We start from the raw sequence: 12,841 nt of genomic DNA, 5'->3' as shown, positions 1-12,841 counted from the left end.
TTTCAGGTACAGGATGCTTATCAAACAAAAGCTGTGGGAAAACTGACCTAATATTGTAACATTAAGGGGAAAAACAAAATAAAATTGATTGATCAGTTTGATTCCCATGCAAATATACTTTACAGGGGGGGAAAAAAGTGTTTTTCTTCCAGGGCAACAGGAAAGTTCAAGGAAATGTGCAGAAGGTTCAGCAGTGCCGCCTGTGCCTACGAGCTTATGAGAAGGTAGATGATTACAGAATTTGGAGGTCATAGAAAGGCTCATGCCTCATTAGGATTCCACTACTGACAGCAGCCAACAGCCCCAAGACACCTAGCACAGTACAGCACCAAAAAATGTACAGCATAACAAAATGCAACTGATCTTCCAGCTTCTTTAGACAGCCTTCCTGAAAAAGCTGCTCCAGATGGCCTAAGTCACTTCCACAGTTAGAATACTTCTTACAGCAGCTTTCAGGGACACAAGCTGTTCTACCCAGAAGATGCCAAGAGGCAGATGTTGCCTTCAGCCAGTCTGTGCAATTTTGGACCCCACAACACTGCATCTTCCTCTGTGCAATATCCATAGGACCCTGGGGGTATGTTCCATTGTACTGATAGAAGAGGTGACCCGCAGTGCTCTTTAGTTCAGAAGCCATCCGAATAGAGGAGAACTGTGCCAAAACTGCTGAAGACATTTCCAGGCAAAAAAGGACCAGCAGCAAGTACATGAGAGCCCCTTGTTGACAGCGGGAGCTCCTAGTAGAAGTAGAGACAGCCAAAACTCCAGTAGGTATCAAGATGAGTGCCATTGCAACAGCCAGCCAGCCAAGGAGAGACAAGAAAGACTCCTGAAATAAATATCCATAGTTCTTGTGCATCTGTATCTCATAAACTCCACCAAACACCAGAGCTGCAGCAATGCCCCAGAAGATGAAGGCTAAGAAACTGAGTACCAGTTTAGCAAAGGATCTGACCCAGGATTCCTCAGAGCACCAAAAAAAGGAAGGCTGCAACAATGACGACACCACCACAACTCTAACTCCCTCCATTCTTCTCACTCTTAGCAACACAAATGCTCACCACCACCATTTAAGAGGCTCCCACCACACTTACCCAGGTGCAGCAGATGAGATCTCCACCCAAAAACAACTTGCAAAGGAGCAACACTGGTGAGACTCACTCTGCACAAAGAATAGGCAATGCTTCAGCTAACTACATGCTGATGCTTGCTCACTGTAGCCTGCAGAAGCCAGGAAGGTGTGTGCTAAGCTTGCTGTAGAGAGGTCATCTACTCTGCTGTCAGTGGAGATGTTTGCATTTGGAAGAGGAAGGCAGCCAAGAAAAGGCTGAACCCCTTGTTTTACTACATTCATGTGTTAAAGAGCTGGGTATAGAAAAATAGTCAAGGTGGTAGCCAACTGTGCTAGCCCAGATCAGACTGCCCAAGTGAAAGAGGCAATCCAACTATCATCCTACTGCAGTAGCCAAGATGGCAACAAATACACCAGTCAGTCATTAATGAAGAAATAGTTTAAGCAGAGCTATTCAGGCAGGGATCTCCACGGGTAACACTCACCTAAATTCATTATAATTCCCATGCTTACCACTCATTAGATTTTATGAGGGGCATAATGATGTCAATAATATTTTGCCCTTTTTTATTCAGCAACATTTCTGCGTAGGTAGTATCCACTACTCAAAATGCCAGGATGAGAAATCCCTAGCATTACAGACTAGTACCCCTCAGTTTGCATCACTATTGATTTGATTCAGTGATGTAATGACTGAATACAAACAGGGAAAACTGTAACTTTTCCTTGTGTTTAAACAAACCAAATTACACACCCACTAAATGTCTTCACAACAATCTCAATAAGAATTAATACCACTTATCAGCCAGCAGAAGAGCATTATTACTCACAATGTTAATCAAACATGATACAGAGGAGCTGAGCAGGATGGGAGACCTGCATAAAACTTGGCGCAGACAACAAGAACAGATTCCAAAGGCCAACAGTGGTTGCCTAATCATCCTGATGAAGTCCTGTTACATCTCTTGTTTCTCAAGATGCAGAGAAGGGCTAATAAAATAGGCATACATAAGGGAGAATACAGATGAATGATCCTCTTTTTCAGAAACATTACCACCTGCAGACCCTGCAGAAAATCAAAGCTGACGCTCAGATCCCTGGAAAAGTCTCAGCAAAGCCAATGATCCCACATCTGTCAGACATTTTACAAGGACTTATTGCTGTTATATATACTATGCACACACAGATGTTGGGCTGATTCCCATCAAAATTTCTTTCTGTGTGCTGTACAAACATGTCATCAAGGCTAATTATTTTGGAATGAGATAAACTGCTTTATTATTTTTAATTTTGCCATTAACAGTAATTAACATGCAGTGATTAACTTGTTAAATCTTAACCAAATGTTTCTTTCAAAGCTGTTCTAGTATGTGTGTTTTTCTGCAACTCTTCTCAGAAGTCTGTGTCTGCCCTCTCTCCTGTTCTGCTTGCTGCTACCCCCAGCCCTCCAGCTGTGTTGGTTTTGCTGCCATTCACTTATTCTCTTGAATGCCTTTTCCTCTCATTTCTATGTTCTGCATCAGGGAGAGTGATGGGGAGAACAGAAAGGATTTCCCTTCATGTTTGTGCACGCAGGCAAACTACACTGATTTAACGTTTCCATGATGCGGTAGAAACATATCAGAAAAGTGCAAGGAAACATATCATAGGCATATCTGAAAATTCTGTGAGAAGTAAAACTGGTTATAGCTAGTTTGCAGACTTTGTGAAAAAAAAAACCCAAACAAGTCAAACCAAACCCAAATATATGAACCAGCTTCTATTCCTTTCTGCCTCCCGAATGCTTATAAAGCTTAATGCAATAGTAAGAAATTAGTTACAAAACTGTTTGCTTTTACTGCAGTCTCTGGCTCAAACTGCTTACAGAACAATTTTAATGCACTTCTTGTTTGTTCCAGCCAGGGTAACTCCCATCCCCTCCCTGAACACAGAGGAGAAAATTTCAATGGTTATCAAAGACTAGAAATTCTTATCTTTCTAAAGATTCCCCAAATATAATAACTTCCCATTTACTTAAATCTGGTACATTGGACCACTGTGAGGTCTTTCCATTTCTTTCATATGTCTGTGGAACACAGTATGGGAGAGGGAGAGGGGTGAAGCAACTGCTACAAATGGAGGGGTATATGCTGCCACAGGCTCTGACCCTTCCACTGGTGCCTTTGTGCTGGTTTCGTCCCACACAGACTGCTGTGAGCCAGTTCACATGAGCAGGGAGCCATCTGCACACAGCCTCCTCCTGAAATCAGGACTTCTGTAGTAGTGCAGCAGACAGGAGAACATGCATGCCTGCCTATCCACCACAGGAATCAGAAGCATCATTGACTAGTACCCAGTTCCCAGGTAAAAGGTCTCAGTGCCCAGTGCCACCTGGAGGGATGGAGCGTACTCAGCACTATGAAAGAGGAAATTGCTGCAGTGGGGATTAATATTTACAGGGCGGTCTAAACCCCCTCACCTACTTTGCACTAGTCAATGCTTCTCCTCAAAATGTCTGCTGTCTGGTAAGACAGGCAAGACAAAGGACAAGAAAGATGTGGAACTTGTCCCTGAAGTACCAAAAGAAGCTAACTGCCAACCTCAATAGTAATTTTACCTGCAAATGTAGCCAAAACCTTGAAGAAAGCCGTGAATGAAGGAGCCTATAGGAAAGGCAGAATAGGAAAGCTCCTCTGTTTTCTTTCTAGTAGTAAACAACATAACATGATAAATGTCGTCCCTGTCTTCTCTGGTGTTGTTTCTGCTTATGAACTGATGAGTACTGAAGTTCAAATGTGGGTGTAACAGATAATACATCTTAGATAAACTACTTTCTGGAATGCTGCTGAAAGTATAATCCTTCAAGTTAATAAAATGTCTGCTGTGTATTCTTTGCATTCATTGTTCCAGCAAACCATGACTGACTTTGGATGGCTGTGATAAGCCAGGAAGGTCAAACAGCTTCATTCCACGTGAGCCCTGGAGTGAGAGAGTCATCAAGTCAATGTTGTGGTTGCATGAATGCAACATAGGCTGATGACTAGACTCGTTTTAAATGATGTAGGCTGTCATACAGATTGATGAGAGCACATCTGAGATCTTGCTGTAATGGGCAACAATTCAAATCTAAGTGGCCAGCTAGACCATTCAGACTTGTGTGAACAAGAAGAAACCAAGAGGTGACCATGGAACCAAGGCACAGTTAGACAAGCCCATCTTCTAAGTTTAGTACAGACCTCATATAAAATGAGACAAGATCTCAAAGCCAGACCCTCAGCTACCACATTCGTTGTCACAGTGGCATCACAGAAGAGCCCAAAAGCTGCCTCAGAAAAACAGGTGCCATTTCCCCTGTAACCTGTACACACATGAAGCTACTTTAGTTGGATTTTGTAGGTGAAACTAAAGAACTCTGAAGAGTTTTGGCTTGAGAATTTAAAACATTTTTTTTAAGGTTTTATTAGATTGAAGCACACCATAGCATAAGTGTGGTTAAGCACAGGTTAAAACCTTTACTGGAACACAAAGGTTTTTATCAACTTCACCTACCCCAGCCTTTTACATTAAGCTTCCCTCCACCCCAACCACCTTCCTGGCCCCTTCAGTGGGTGGAAGTAGGCATGTGAGCCAGGAGGGCTGGCAGATCCAGAAAAAGTGATAAATGCGTATCATTGGTATCACTCTTTCTTTCTCTGCTCCTGACCTTGTCTGCTGGCCCTGTCACTATATCTTTCCTAAGCTGAAGAGACTTCACACACAGAACTTTTCCAGTTCCCAAGAAAAGCCCTGACTGCATGTAAAGTGATAGAAAAAAATAATGATATTTGGTGGGGGAAATGGTTCTTCTCAATCAGACCATTCAAATAATGATGGGTACTCAAAACACCACACAGGAGAAGGACTGGTTACCAAGTGGAAAGCTATTTCTAGGAAACTTGAAAGCTGCTAAGTCTATTGATTCCTCAGGAATAAAAAGCGTTACTTATGAGACATGTCATATTATAAGATCATTCTGACAGCCCAAATGCAAAAAGGATGAGCAACCCTGGTTGGACCCAGATCCTACAGTCACTGCCATGCACAACCAGTTGCCATAGTAACCAAGGTCAGATGCTATTGCCTTGCATGAGACTAATAACTATCATGGAAAGCTTGAAGCAAGCAGAGGAGATATGATTGCCATCTCCTATTCATGGGGAAAATGTACTCTCCACAAGAACTGATTTACCATTGTGCAGGTGTTTCAACTAGAGCCAGTCAGATGTTTACCCCTGGTTCTGTTTGCCTGGCCAAAAGCAGCCTTTTTTGTAATTGAAGAACCACATCAAATGCTTTCAGGACTGCCGTTTAGTTTTGCTTTTAATGTTGCAGGTTTTCATTGGTACTGAAAAAATTAAAAAACAAATGTTGAATGTTTGGTGTTCTCATGTTATTTCCCTCTTTCTTTCTTTTCATGAGTTGAACACAAGAAAAAGACTAAACTTCTTCTTTTTTAATAAATTTTTATTTTTCCCCTCCTTCAGTCTTGGTTTGTTACAAAATGTCTTGAGACTGGGATGAATACTGACTACAAAGGAAAGAAAAAAGAAAAAAAAAGGCATTGTCTGTCTTTACATCACTTCAGAAGTTGGAGAAGAATTTAAAAGACACCAAATGGCAAAATGAAAAGGAAATTAAAATTAATTTTTTTCGTACCCTTCATTTTATTGCAGTTGGTAATAAAAACAGACTGGAGGAAAAAGCACTTCATAAAAATTTTCAAAACTTAAGAAAGGGCAGCACACTGAAATTCAAGTCACCTTGACATTTAAAGTATTTTGTGAATTTTTGTGACTTTTTTTTTCAACCATCACTAACTACAACATTTTTCATGTGAATGCAGTGTTCTTACTTGTTCTTTCAAACCATATGCAAGATTTCTGGGCACTTTCTGAAGTTATAAAAATACTTTTCGTATGAAATAGAGGGCCTTTAATCATTAGCTCATTAAAATAACTAGCAGATTTCTCTTTAAGGAAGAAGCTCGAAGTGTCTGAATACATTCACTGAATGAATATGAATACATTCTCTGGATATCAGTACACTGTATAAAGACCTGACAAGAAGCTTACACTTCTCAGAGTTTCCCATGAATCACGCTTCTTCTCTGCTGTGTCTCCTCAGAAAAAGAAATCCTTGTGGAATGATTTTTCCTCAGCAGGTTTTCATGCAAAACTGGGCTGGACCCCTCCTGTAAAGCCTCAGGCAGGACCTGGCAATGCTGTAAATGACATGCAGGAGCTTTCCGCTTGTGACTCTTTTGCCCAACAATGTGAATGAATCTATCCACACAGCCAGCAGCCATTTGTGAATGAAAATTTGGAAATCTTTGTTTGTATCGATACTATACAATATAAATACAGCATCTGGGACAAATAATTCAAATTAATTCCTGATAAATCTTAAAATCAGTCAGTCTCAGAGTCCTAAATTACTGAGGTACTTTTGCAAATATTGCTTTTGACTACTCTGTTTCTTAGAGAGCATAGGACTTTTAATGCTCTTCGAGATCCAGAAACTTCAGCCTTAACTCATCAGGATTTATTACAGTATGGAAACTTGGATGCCATTGCTGATCTTACAGTGTAAATCAAGGCTCAATATCAGTTTGCTCTTGAGGCCGCTTCAGGTGAAATGTGCTTGTTCTGAGTGTTACAGTTTCCTGTAACTAGCTACTCAAAACTAAGCTGAAGGGGAGACACACAGCATGACCACATGCAAAAAATTCCTGATTAAAGGTTCACTTCAGCTGTGGTTTAGTATAAATGACTGCATTGCAGTAGTAATGATGTGGGATTACTGCTGAAATATGTGGTGTGGCCAGAGACAGATTCTGCAATTTGCTTTCCGATGAGAGCATTGGAATGCTCTGGTGATAGCAGCGTGTCAGACCTGCAATAGGAGCTCATGCTAAAGAATAAGGTTCGTACAACTCGTGCTTCATGAATTCATCTGCAAAGATGAAGGCTGGCAGAGTGTAGATTCTTCTGGTGAATAACTGATTCCTTTTTCTACTCATTGACCAGGGGAAAAAAAAAATTGACAAAAACATTTATTTGGACTTAATCTGACAAATGATCAAAAGTTCAGCTTTTCCACCAAGAAAGATATTAGCAAAGAATATTGTCAGCCTACTAGGCAGTTCAAAATTTATCCAAGCAGAAGTCAAAGTATTTGATAAAGTACTTTTCTCTTTTTTACTGGCATAGTACTATATCAAATGTAATGTTCATCTCATACCAGGTTTTATACTGACTATAGTACAAAATTTATTTTTATCACCTTTCCTAACTCATGATAGGAGCATTTAAAATGTCAACTTTGTCAGAATTTTTCTTACAGCACACTTCAAACAAATGGAACCGATTATAATAGGATTTTTATGCATTTCCATTCAGATGAAATGCAATTTCTTAGAGGGGAAAAAAAAAAAAAATCAAAACCAAAGATATTTGCAATATATTTCTGTGTTGTATTTCTATCTACAATATCTCCACCAAACAATTGCCTTCAAGAAGTATTTTGCTTTTAAATATAGATACTGTCACTGACATGGAAAGGGTCTATTAGGTTTAAACTCATAGAAGCATCTACATGTAAAACAGCCGAAAACAAATGAAAATGCATTTGAACATGGAATGTAACAATATGTTTAAGGGAAAAATGTGAATGCAGTACAAGAACTGGTGTCTCTGCTAACTTCCACACCCAACAAGCAGCACAACTTGGTCTTGCCTTGGCAGGAGTCACTTTCTTTTATTTTGAGGTTTAATGTACTTATAAAAACCCAATTTTCAAGCCAAACTGCTGGGCATCAGAAGTCTTTTCAGAAACCTCAGTGAGTTGCTCATAATATTGAAATCCAGCTAGGACTGCCAAAGCCTTTTACTTTCTCCCACAGCATCTTGCAAGGTATGGTTATTGTAACCAAAGTGTCTTCTTCAGCATCCTCCAGCAGAACTGGGCTCTAGGACAGGCACAGCATGAGAAAGCCCAGGAGAGACTGCGAGAAGCAGATGACCTGGGAGATCTGCTTTCTTGCCTACAGCACAGTTTGGAGCACATTTCCTCAGCAGAGTTTATGATCTTGACTGAGTGCTGGCTTCAGCATGAGGATCCATACCAATATACCCTGAGGTACATGAGTATTCCCATTTTCAGCAGATAAAAATCAGAGGCTTAATGTGGAGCTGAAGGATTAGTAGAGAGAAAAAGATCTGGTGAACAAACAAAGTGAGCAGGTTTACACAATGCCATTTGATGTTGCTGCCAGTGAAACAGACTTTGATAAAGAACATAATTGCTGAATAATACTCAAAAGAGAAAAAGCATTAACTGATATTTTTTCTTCTAATTTACTTTCAGAATTTGGTTGAGAGCTCTCTGTAACAAAAACTAAAAGATAATACCTGTTTTCCTAATTGGTACTGTGAGAACAGACACTGAGGACCGACAGAAAATAGCTCCATAATCTCAGAGGTAATTGCGGTCTTGCTTTTGCAGAGAACAAAATTACAGACTATTCAGGGCTATCATGAGATTTCATCTAAAATAAAGCAATTAGGTTTTACATAAGCTCTCATCACACCTACTGACTGAATTCAGTGTGACACAGTATCGGTGTGGATCAGGCAAGAAGAGGGACCTGTATTTTGTGCTGATACAAGGGTAAACTTTCATGCTGATACAATGGTAAACTTGCAACTGCTTGTATATGTTTCTGCTCCCCCAGTATTTGTTCATGGATGGGGCATTGGAGAAATCTTGGAATTGCACAGACGTAAGAAACAATAGAAGTAGAAATCCATTACTACTTGATGAACTGAATTGTCATTTTGAATAGCTGATCAGGCAAAATAGTTAAACAAACAGTTAAGCACTGCCCTGGACTTCAAGAGAGCAGACTTTGGTCTCTTCAGGAACCTGCTTAGTAAGGTTCCATGGGACATAGCCCTAGAGGGCAGAGGTGCCCAAGACTGTTGGTTGGTATTCAAGTATCATCTGCTGCAAGAGCAGGAGTGTTGCATCCCAACTAGAAGGAAGTGCAGCAGGAGGGCCAGGAGAACTCCTTGGATGGATAAGGAGTTGCTGAGGAAACTTAGAGGGAAAAAAGAGGCTTCTAAAAGGTAGAAGCAAGGACAGGCGGCCTGGGAAGAATACAGGGATGTTGTCCGGGAAGCTAGGGACCAGGTTAGGAAAGCTAAGGCCCAGTTAGAATTAAACTCAGCTCAGGATGTGAAAGATAGCAAGAGGGATTCTATAGGTCCATTGCAAGTAAAAGATATATTAGGGACAGTGTGGGGCAGCTCCAGAAGCTCTCAGGAAAACTAGCTACCCTGGTTTTGGAGAAGGCTTAATGACTTCTTTGCCTCGGTCTTCACTGGCAAATACTCTGACCACACACGCAAGTCTTGGAAGGCAGACACAGGGACTGTGAGAATGAAAATCTTAAGCCCACGTAGGAGAGGAACTGGTTCGAGACCATCTTAGGAACCTGAATGTGCACAAGTCCATGGGTCCTGATGAAATCCATCTGCGGGTCCTGAAGGAGCTGGCAAATGAAGTTCCTAAGCCACTGTCCATCATATTTGAAAAATCATGGCAGTCAGGTGAAGTTCTGGACTACCGGAAAAGGGAAATATAACCCCAATTTTCAAGAAAGGGAAAATGGATGACCCGGGGAACTACAGACCAGTCAGTCTCACCTCTGCGCCTGCAAAATCTTGGAGCAGATTCTCCTGGAAGGCATGCTGAGGCACATGAACAACAAGGTGGTTGGTGACAGCCAGCATGGCTTCACTAAGGGGAAATCCTGCCTGACCAATTTGGTGGCCTTCTATGATGGGGCTACAGAACTGATGGACAGGGGTAGAGCAGTTGATGTCATCTACCTGGACTTGTGCAAAGCATTTGACACTGTCCCACACGACATCCTTGTCTCTAAATTGGAGATACATCAATTTGATGGATGGACCACTCGGTGGATAAAGAACTGGCTGCATGGCCACACGCAAAGAGTTGTGGTCAATGGCTCAATGTCCGGCTGGAGACCAGTAAGGAGTGTCCCTCAGGGATAGGTGTTGGGACCGGTCTTGTTCAACATCTTTGTCGCTGACATGGACAGTGGGATTGAGTGCGCCCTCAGCAAGTTTGCCGATGACACCAAGCTGTGTGGGTCAGTTGATACACTGGAGGGAAGGAATGCCATCCAGAGGGACCTTGACACGCTTGTGAGGTGAGCTGATGCCAACCTCATGAAGTTTAACCATGACAAATGCAAAGTCCTACACCTGGGTCGGGGCAGTCCCAGGCACAGCTACAGGCTGGGTAGAGAAGAGATTCAGAGCAGCCCTGTGGAGAAGGACTTGGGGGTGTTGGTAGATGAGAAAATGAACATGAGCCAGCTTCAGTGTGTGCTTGCAGCCCAGAAAGCCAACCATATCCTGGACTGCATCAAAAGGAGCATGACCAGCAGGTCGAAGGAGGTGATCCTGCCCCTCTGCTCTGCTCTTGTGAGACCTCACTTGGAGTATTGTGTACAGTTCTGGTGTCCTCAACATAAAAAGGACATGGAACTGTTGGAACAAGCCCAGAGGAGGGCCACAAGGATGATCAGGGGACTGGAGCACCTCCAGTATAAAGACAGGCTGAGAAAGTTGGGGCTGTTCAGCCTGGAGAAGAGAAGGCTGCATGGAGACCTTATAGCAGCCTTCCAGTATTTGAAGAGGGCCTATAAGGATGATGGGGATGGACTCTTCCTTAGGGACAGTAGTGGTAGTACAAGGGTAATGGGTTAAAACTTAAACAGGGGAAGTTTAGATTGGAAATAAGGAAGAAGTTCTTTACTGTAAGGGTGATGAAGCACTGGAATTTGTTGCCCAGGGAAGTTGTGAATGCTCCATCCCTGGTGGTGTTCAAGGCCAGGTTGGACAGAGACTTGGGTGACACGGTTTAGCGTGAGGTGTCCCTGCCCATGGCAGGAGGGTTGGAACTAGATGATCTTAAGGTCCTTTCTAACCCTAACTATTCTATGATTGTATGAATCTATAAAACTATTAAGATAGGCAAAATAATCTTTCTCATTCCCACTGTGCAAATTTCAGCATTAGCATGAAATTTGAGGCTCAGAACCTTTCACATGTGTCTGCCCTGGTCTGAAATCCCAAATGTGGGGGCTGAGGTGTTCAAAATGCGATGACCACCAAAATTTTATGCCACTGGAAGACAGGTAGACCTCCACACACACAAATGCAAACAGCTGGGAAGTAGCTCCACATTTATCAGGAGACTCCGGAGGTGTGGAGGGAGGGAGAACCTCCAGAGCAAGACAAAAACCCTATCCCTGACTTCCAGCCTACACCAACAGTGCAGATGACCAGGACAGCTTCAGTTTCTCCACTTGTTGTGTTGACATATTCCTCCAGCACTACATTCACTTTAGAAACTTGTATTTACAGGCCTGTCATTGAAAGGAATACATAAGAAACCTATTTTAAACACCTGATAAGAGCTTCAATTTCTGGAAAACACAGGATTCAAAGGGAGTGGAGCTGACTGACAAGCAGCTTCTGCAGCCAAAGAATTTCTGCAACACAAAGGAGGGAAGGGGCAACAGCTCAGACCATGAACATTCCTAGATTTGCTTTGGCACAGATTGCCCTTTCAGCATCCTTCTTTTTCCTGGGCTATACAAAATACCAGGAGGTAGATAGGATGTATGGTAAGGGAAATGGGAATCGAAGTCCTTCACATCCATTGCAGTCCTAAGATGAACAAACATCCTCCCATTCAAATATTCAAGGCTTTCTCTGTTCTGGCTGTTGGCATGGGTTTTGCCAGGTGGCAGCCCCATTCATTTTAATACAAAAAGTAGCATCACTCAACTTGTTTTTATAGCTTAGCTTGTTTTAATGTCATTTTGCCTAATGCTTTTGATAAGCCTTAAAAATCCTGAAAATCACACTAGAATGATGACAGAGCCCATTGCCCTGACTAGCATGGTATCAGACACTGCTAAAAGCCACAGTGTTTCCTTATGTTTATAAACCCTGGAATAAATGTAAGTCCTAATAAACATGCACAATTTCTATGGTTGCATTGGTTTCCTTCAGCTAATTAATCTGCTTTATTAGTAATAAATACAAGATCTCAGGCAGAAATTTATTCTGTTTAATTAAAAATATTCTCAATATTGTACAAGTCAGCTTCCACAGCAGTAACAATTCTGGGTTTAGAGTCACATTTCAATATTCTTCAATGAAGTAATGCTGAAATTTTTGCTAGTGGCAAGTACTTAAACTGTTTATTAAAAGATACTGTTCTTACGAACAAGCAGATCTCAGACATTGTAATCCATGCCTTTGTTTCACAGTGCTCCTCCAGATAAATTTGCAGGTAGAAGTAAAGAGTAGAATACAACTGAACAAAACATTCAGCTGCCATAGTGGTGAAAGCAGCAGGAACAGAAGGCAATAAAATGAGTTTTGATAAACAAAAAAGCTTGCATCCAGAGAGAAACACGAACAAGCACCTAACGACATGGAGACAACCACGTAGCTTAACCCAGCACATTAAAACAGATTTACTCCTTTTTTTAGTCATGTCATCATACTGGCAAATGCTTCTGGGAAGAAAGATTGTAGAAAAAGGTGGAGGTGAAAAGCCAAAATAAACCCAAATCCTACCAGAGATTTCAGAGTTGGTAGAGAAGGGTCCATGCCCTATAGAAGAACTTCTGTATGAAAAACAAAA

At 41.6% G+C, this 12,841-nt stretch overlaps 1 protein-coding gene across 1 annotated transcript; it reads right to left on the bottom strand.

The window, feature by feature from the left end:
- Positions 1 to 214: 214 nt before the first annotated feature.
- On the bottom strand, positions 215 to 1,030 carry LOC130605323 (tetraspanin-3-like). Its single transcript, XM_057420728.1, is given in 1 exon segment — positions 215 to 1,030. A coding segment is annotated over 1 exon segment (816 nt).
- Positions 1,031 to 12,841: the final 11,811 nt, after the last annotated feature.

This window comes from Pezoporus wallicus, unplaced genomic scaffold, assembly GCF_028554395.1.
Source record: "Pezoporus wallicus isolate ANWC-B61680 ecotype Strahan unplaced genomic scaffold, APGP_CSIRO_Pwel_v1 contig_6822, whole genome shotgun sequence".
In the NCBI taxonomy this organism is placed as follows: domain Eukaryota; kingdom Metazoa; phylum Chordata; class Aves; order Psittaciformes; family Psittacidae; genus Pezoporus; species Pezoporus wallicus.
The sequence above is the reverse complement of the archived record's forward strand: the minus strand, read 5'-3'. Positions and strand labels throughout refer to the sequence as shown.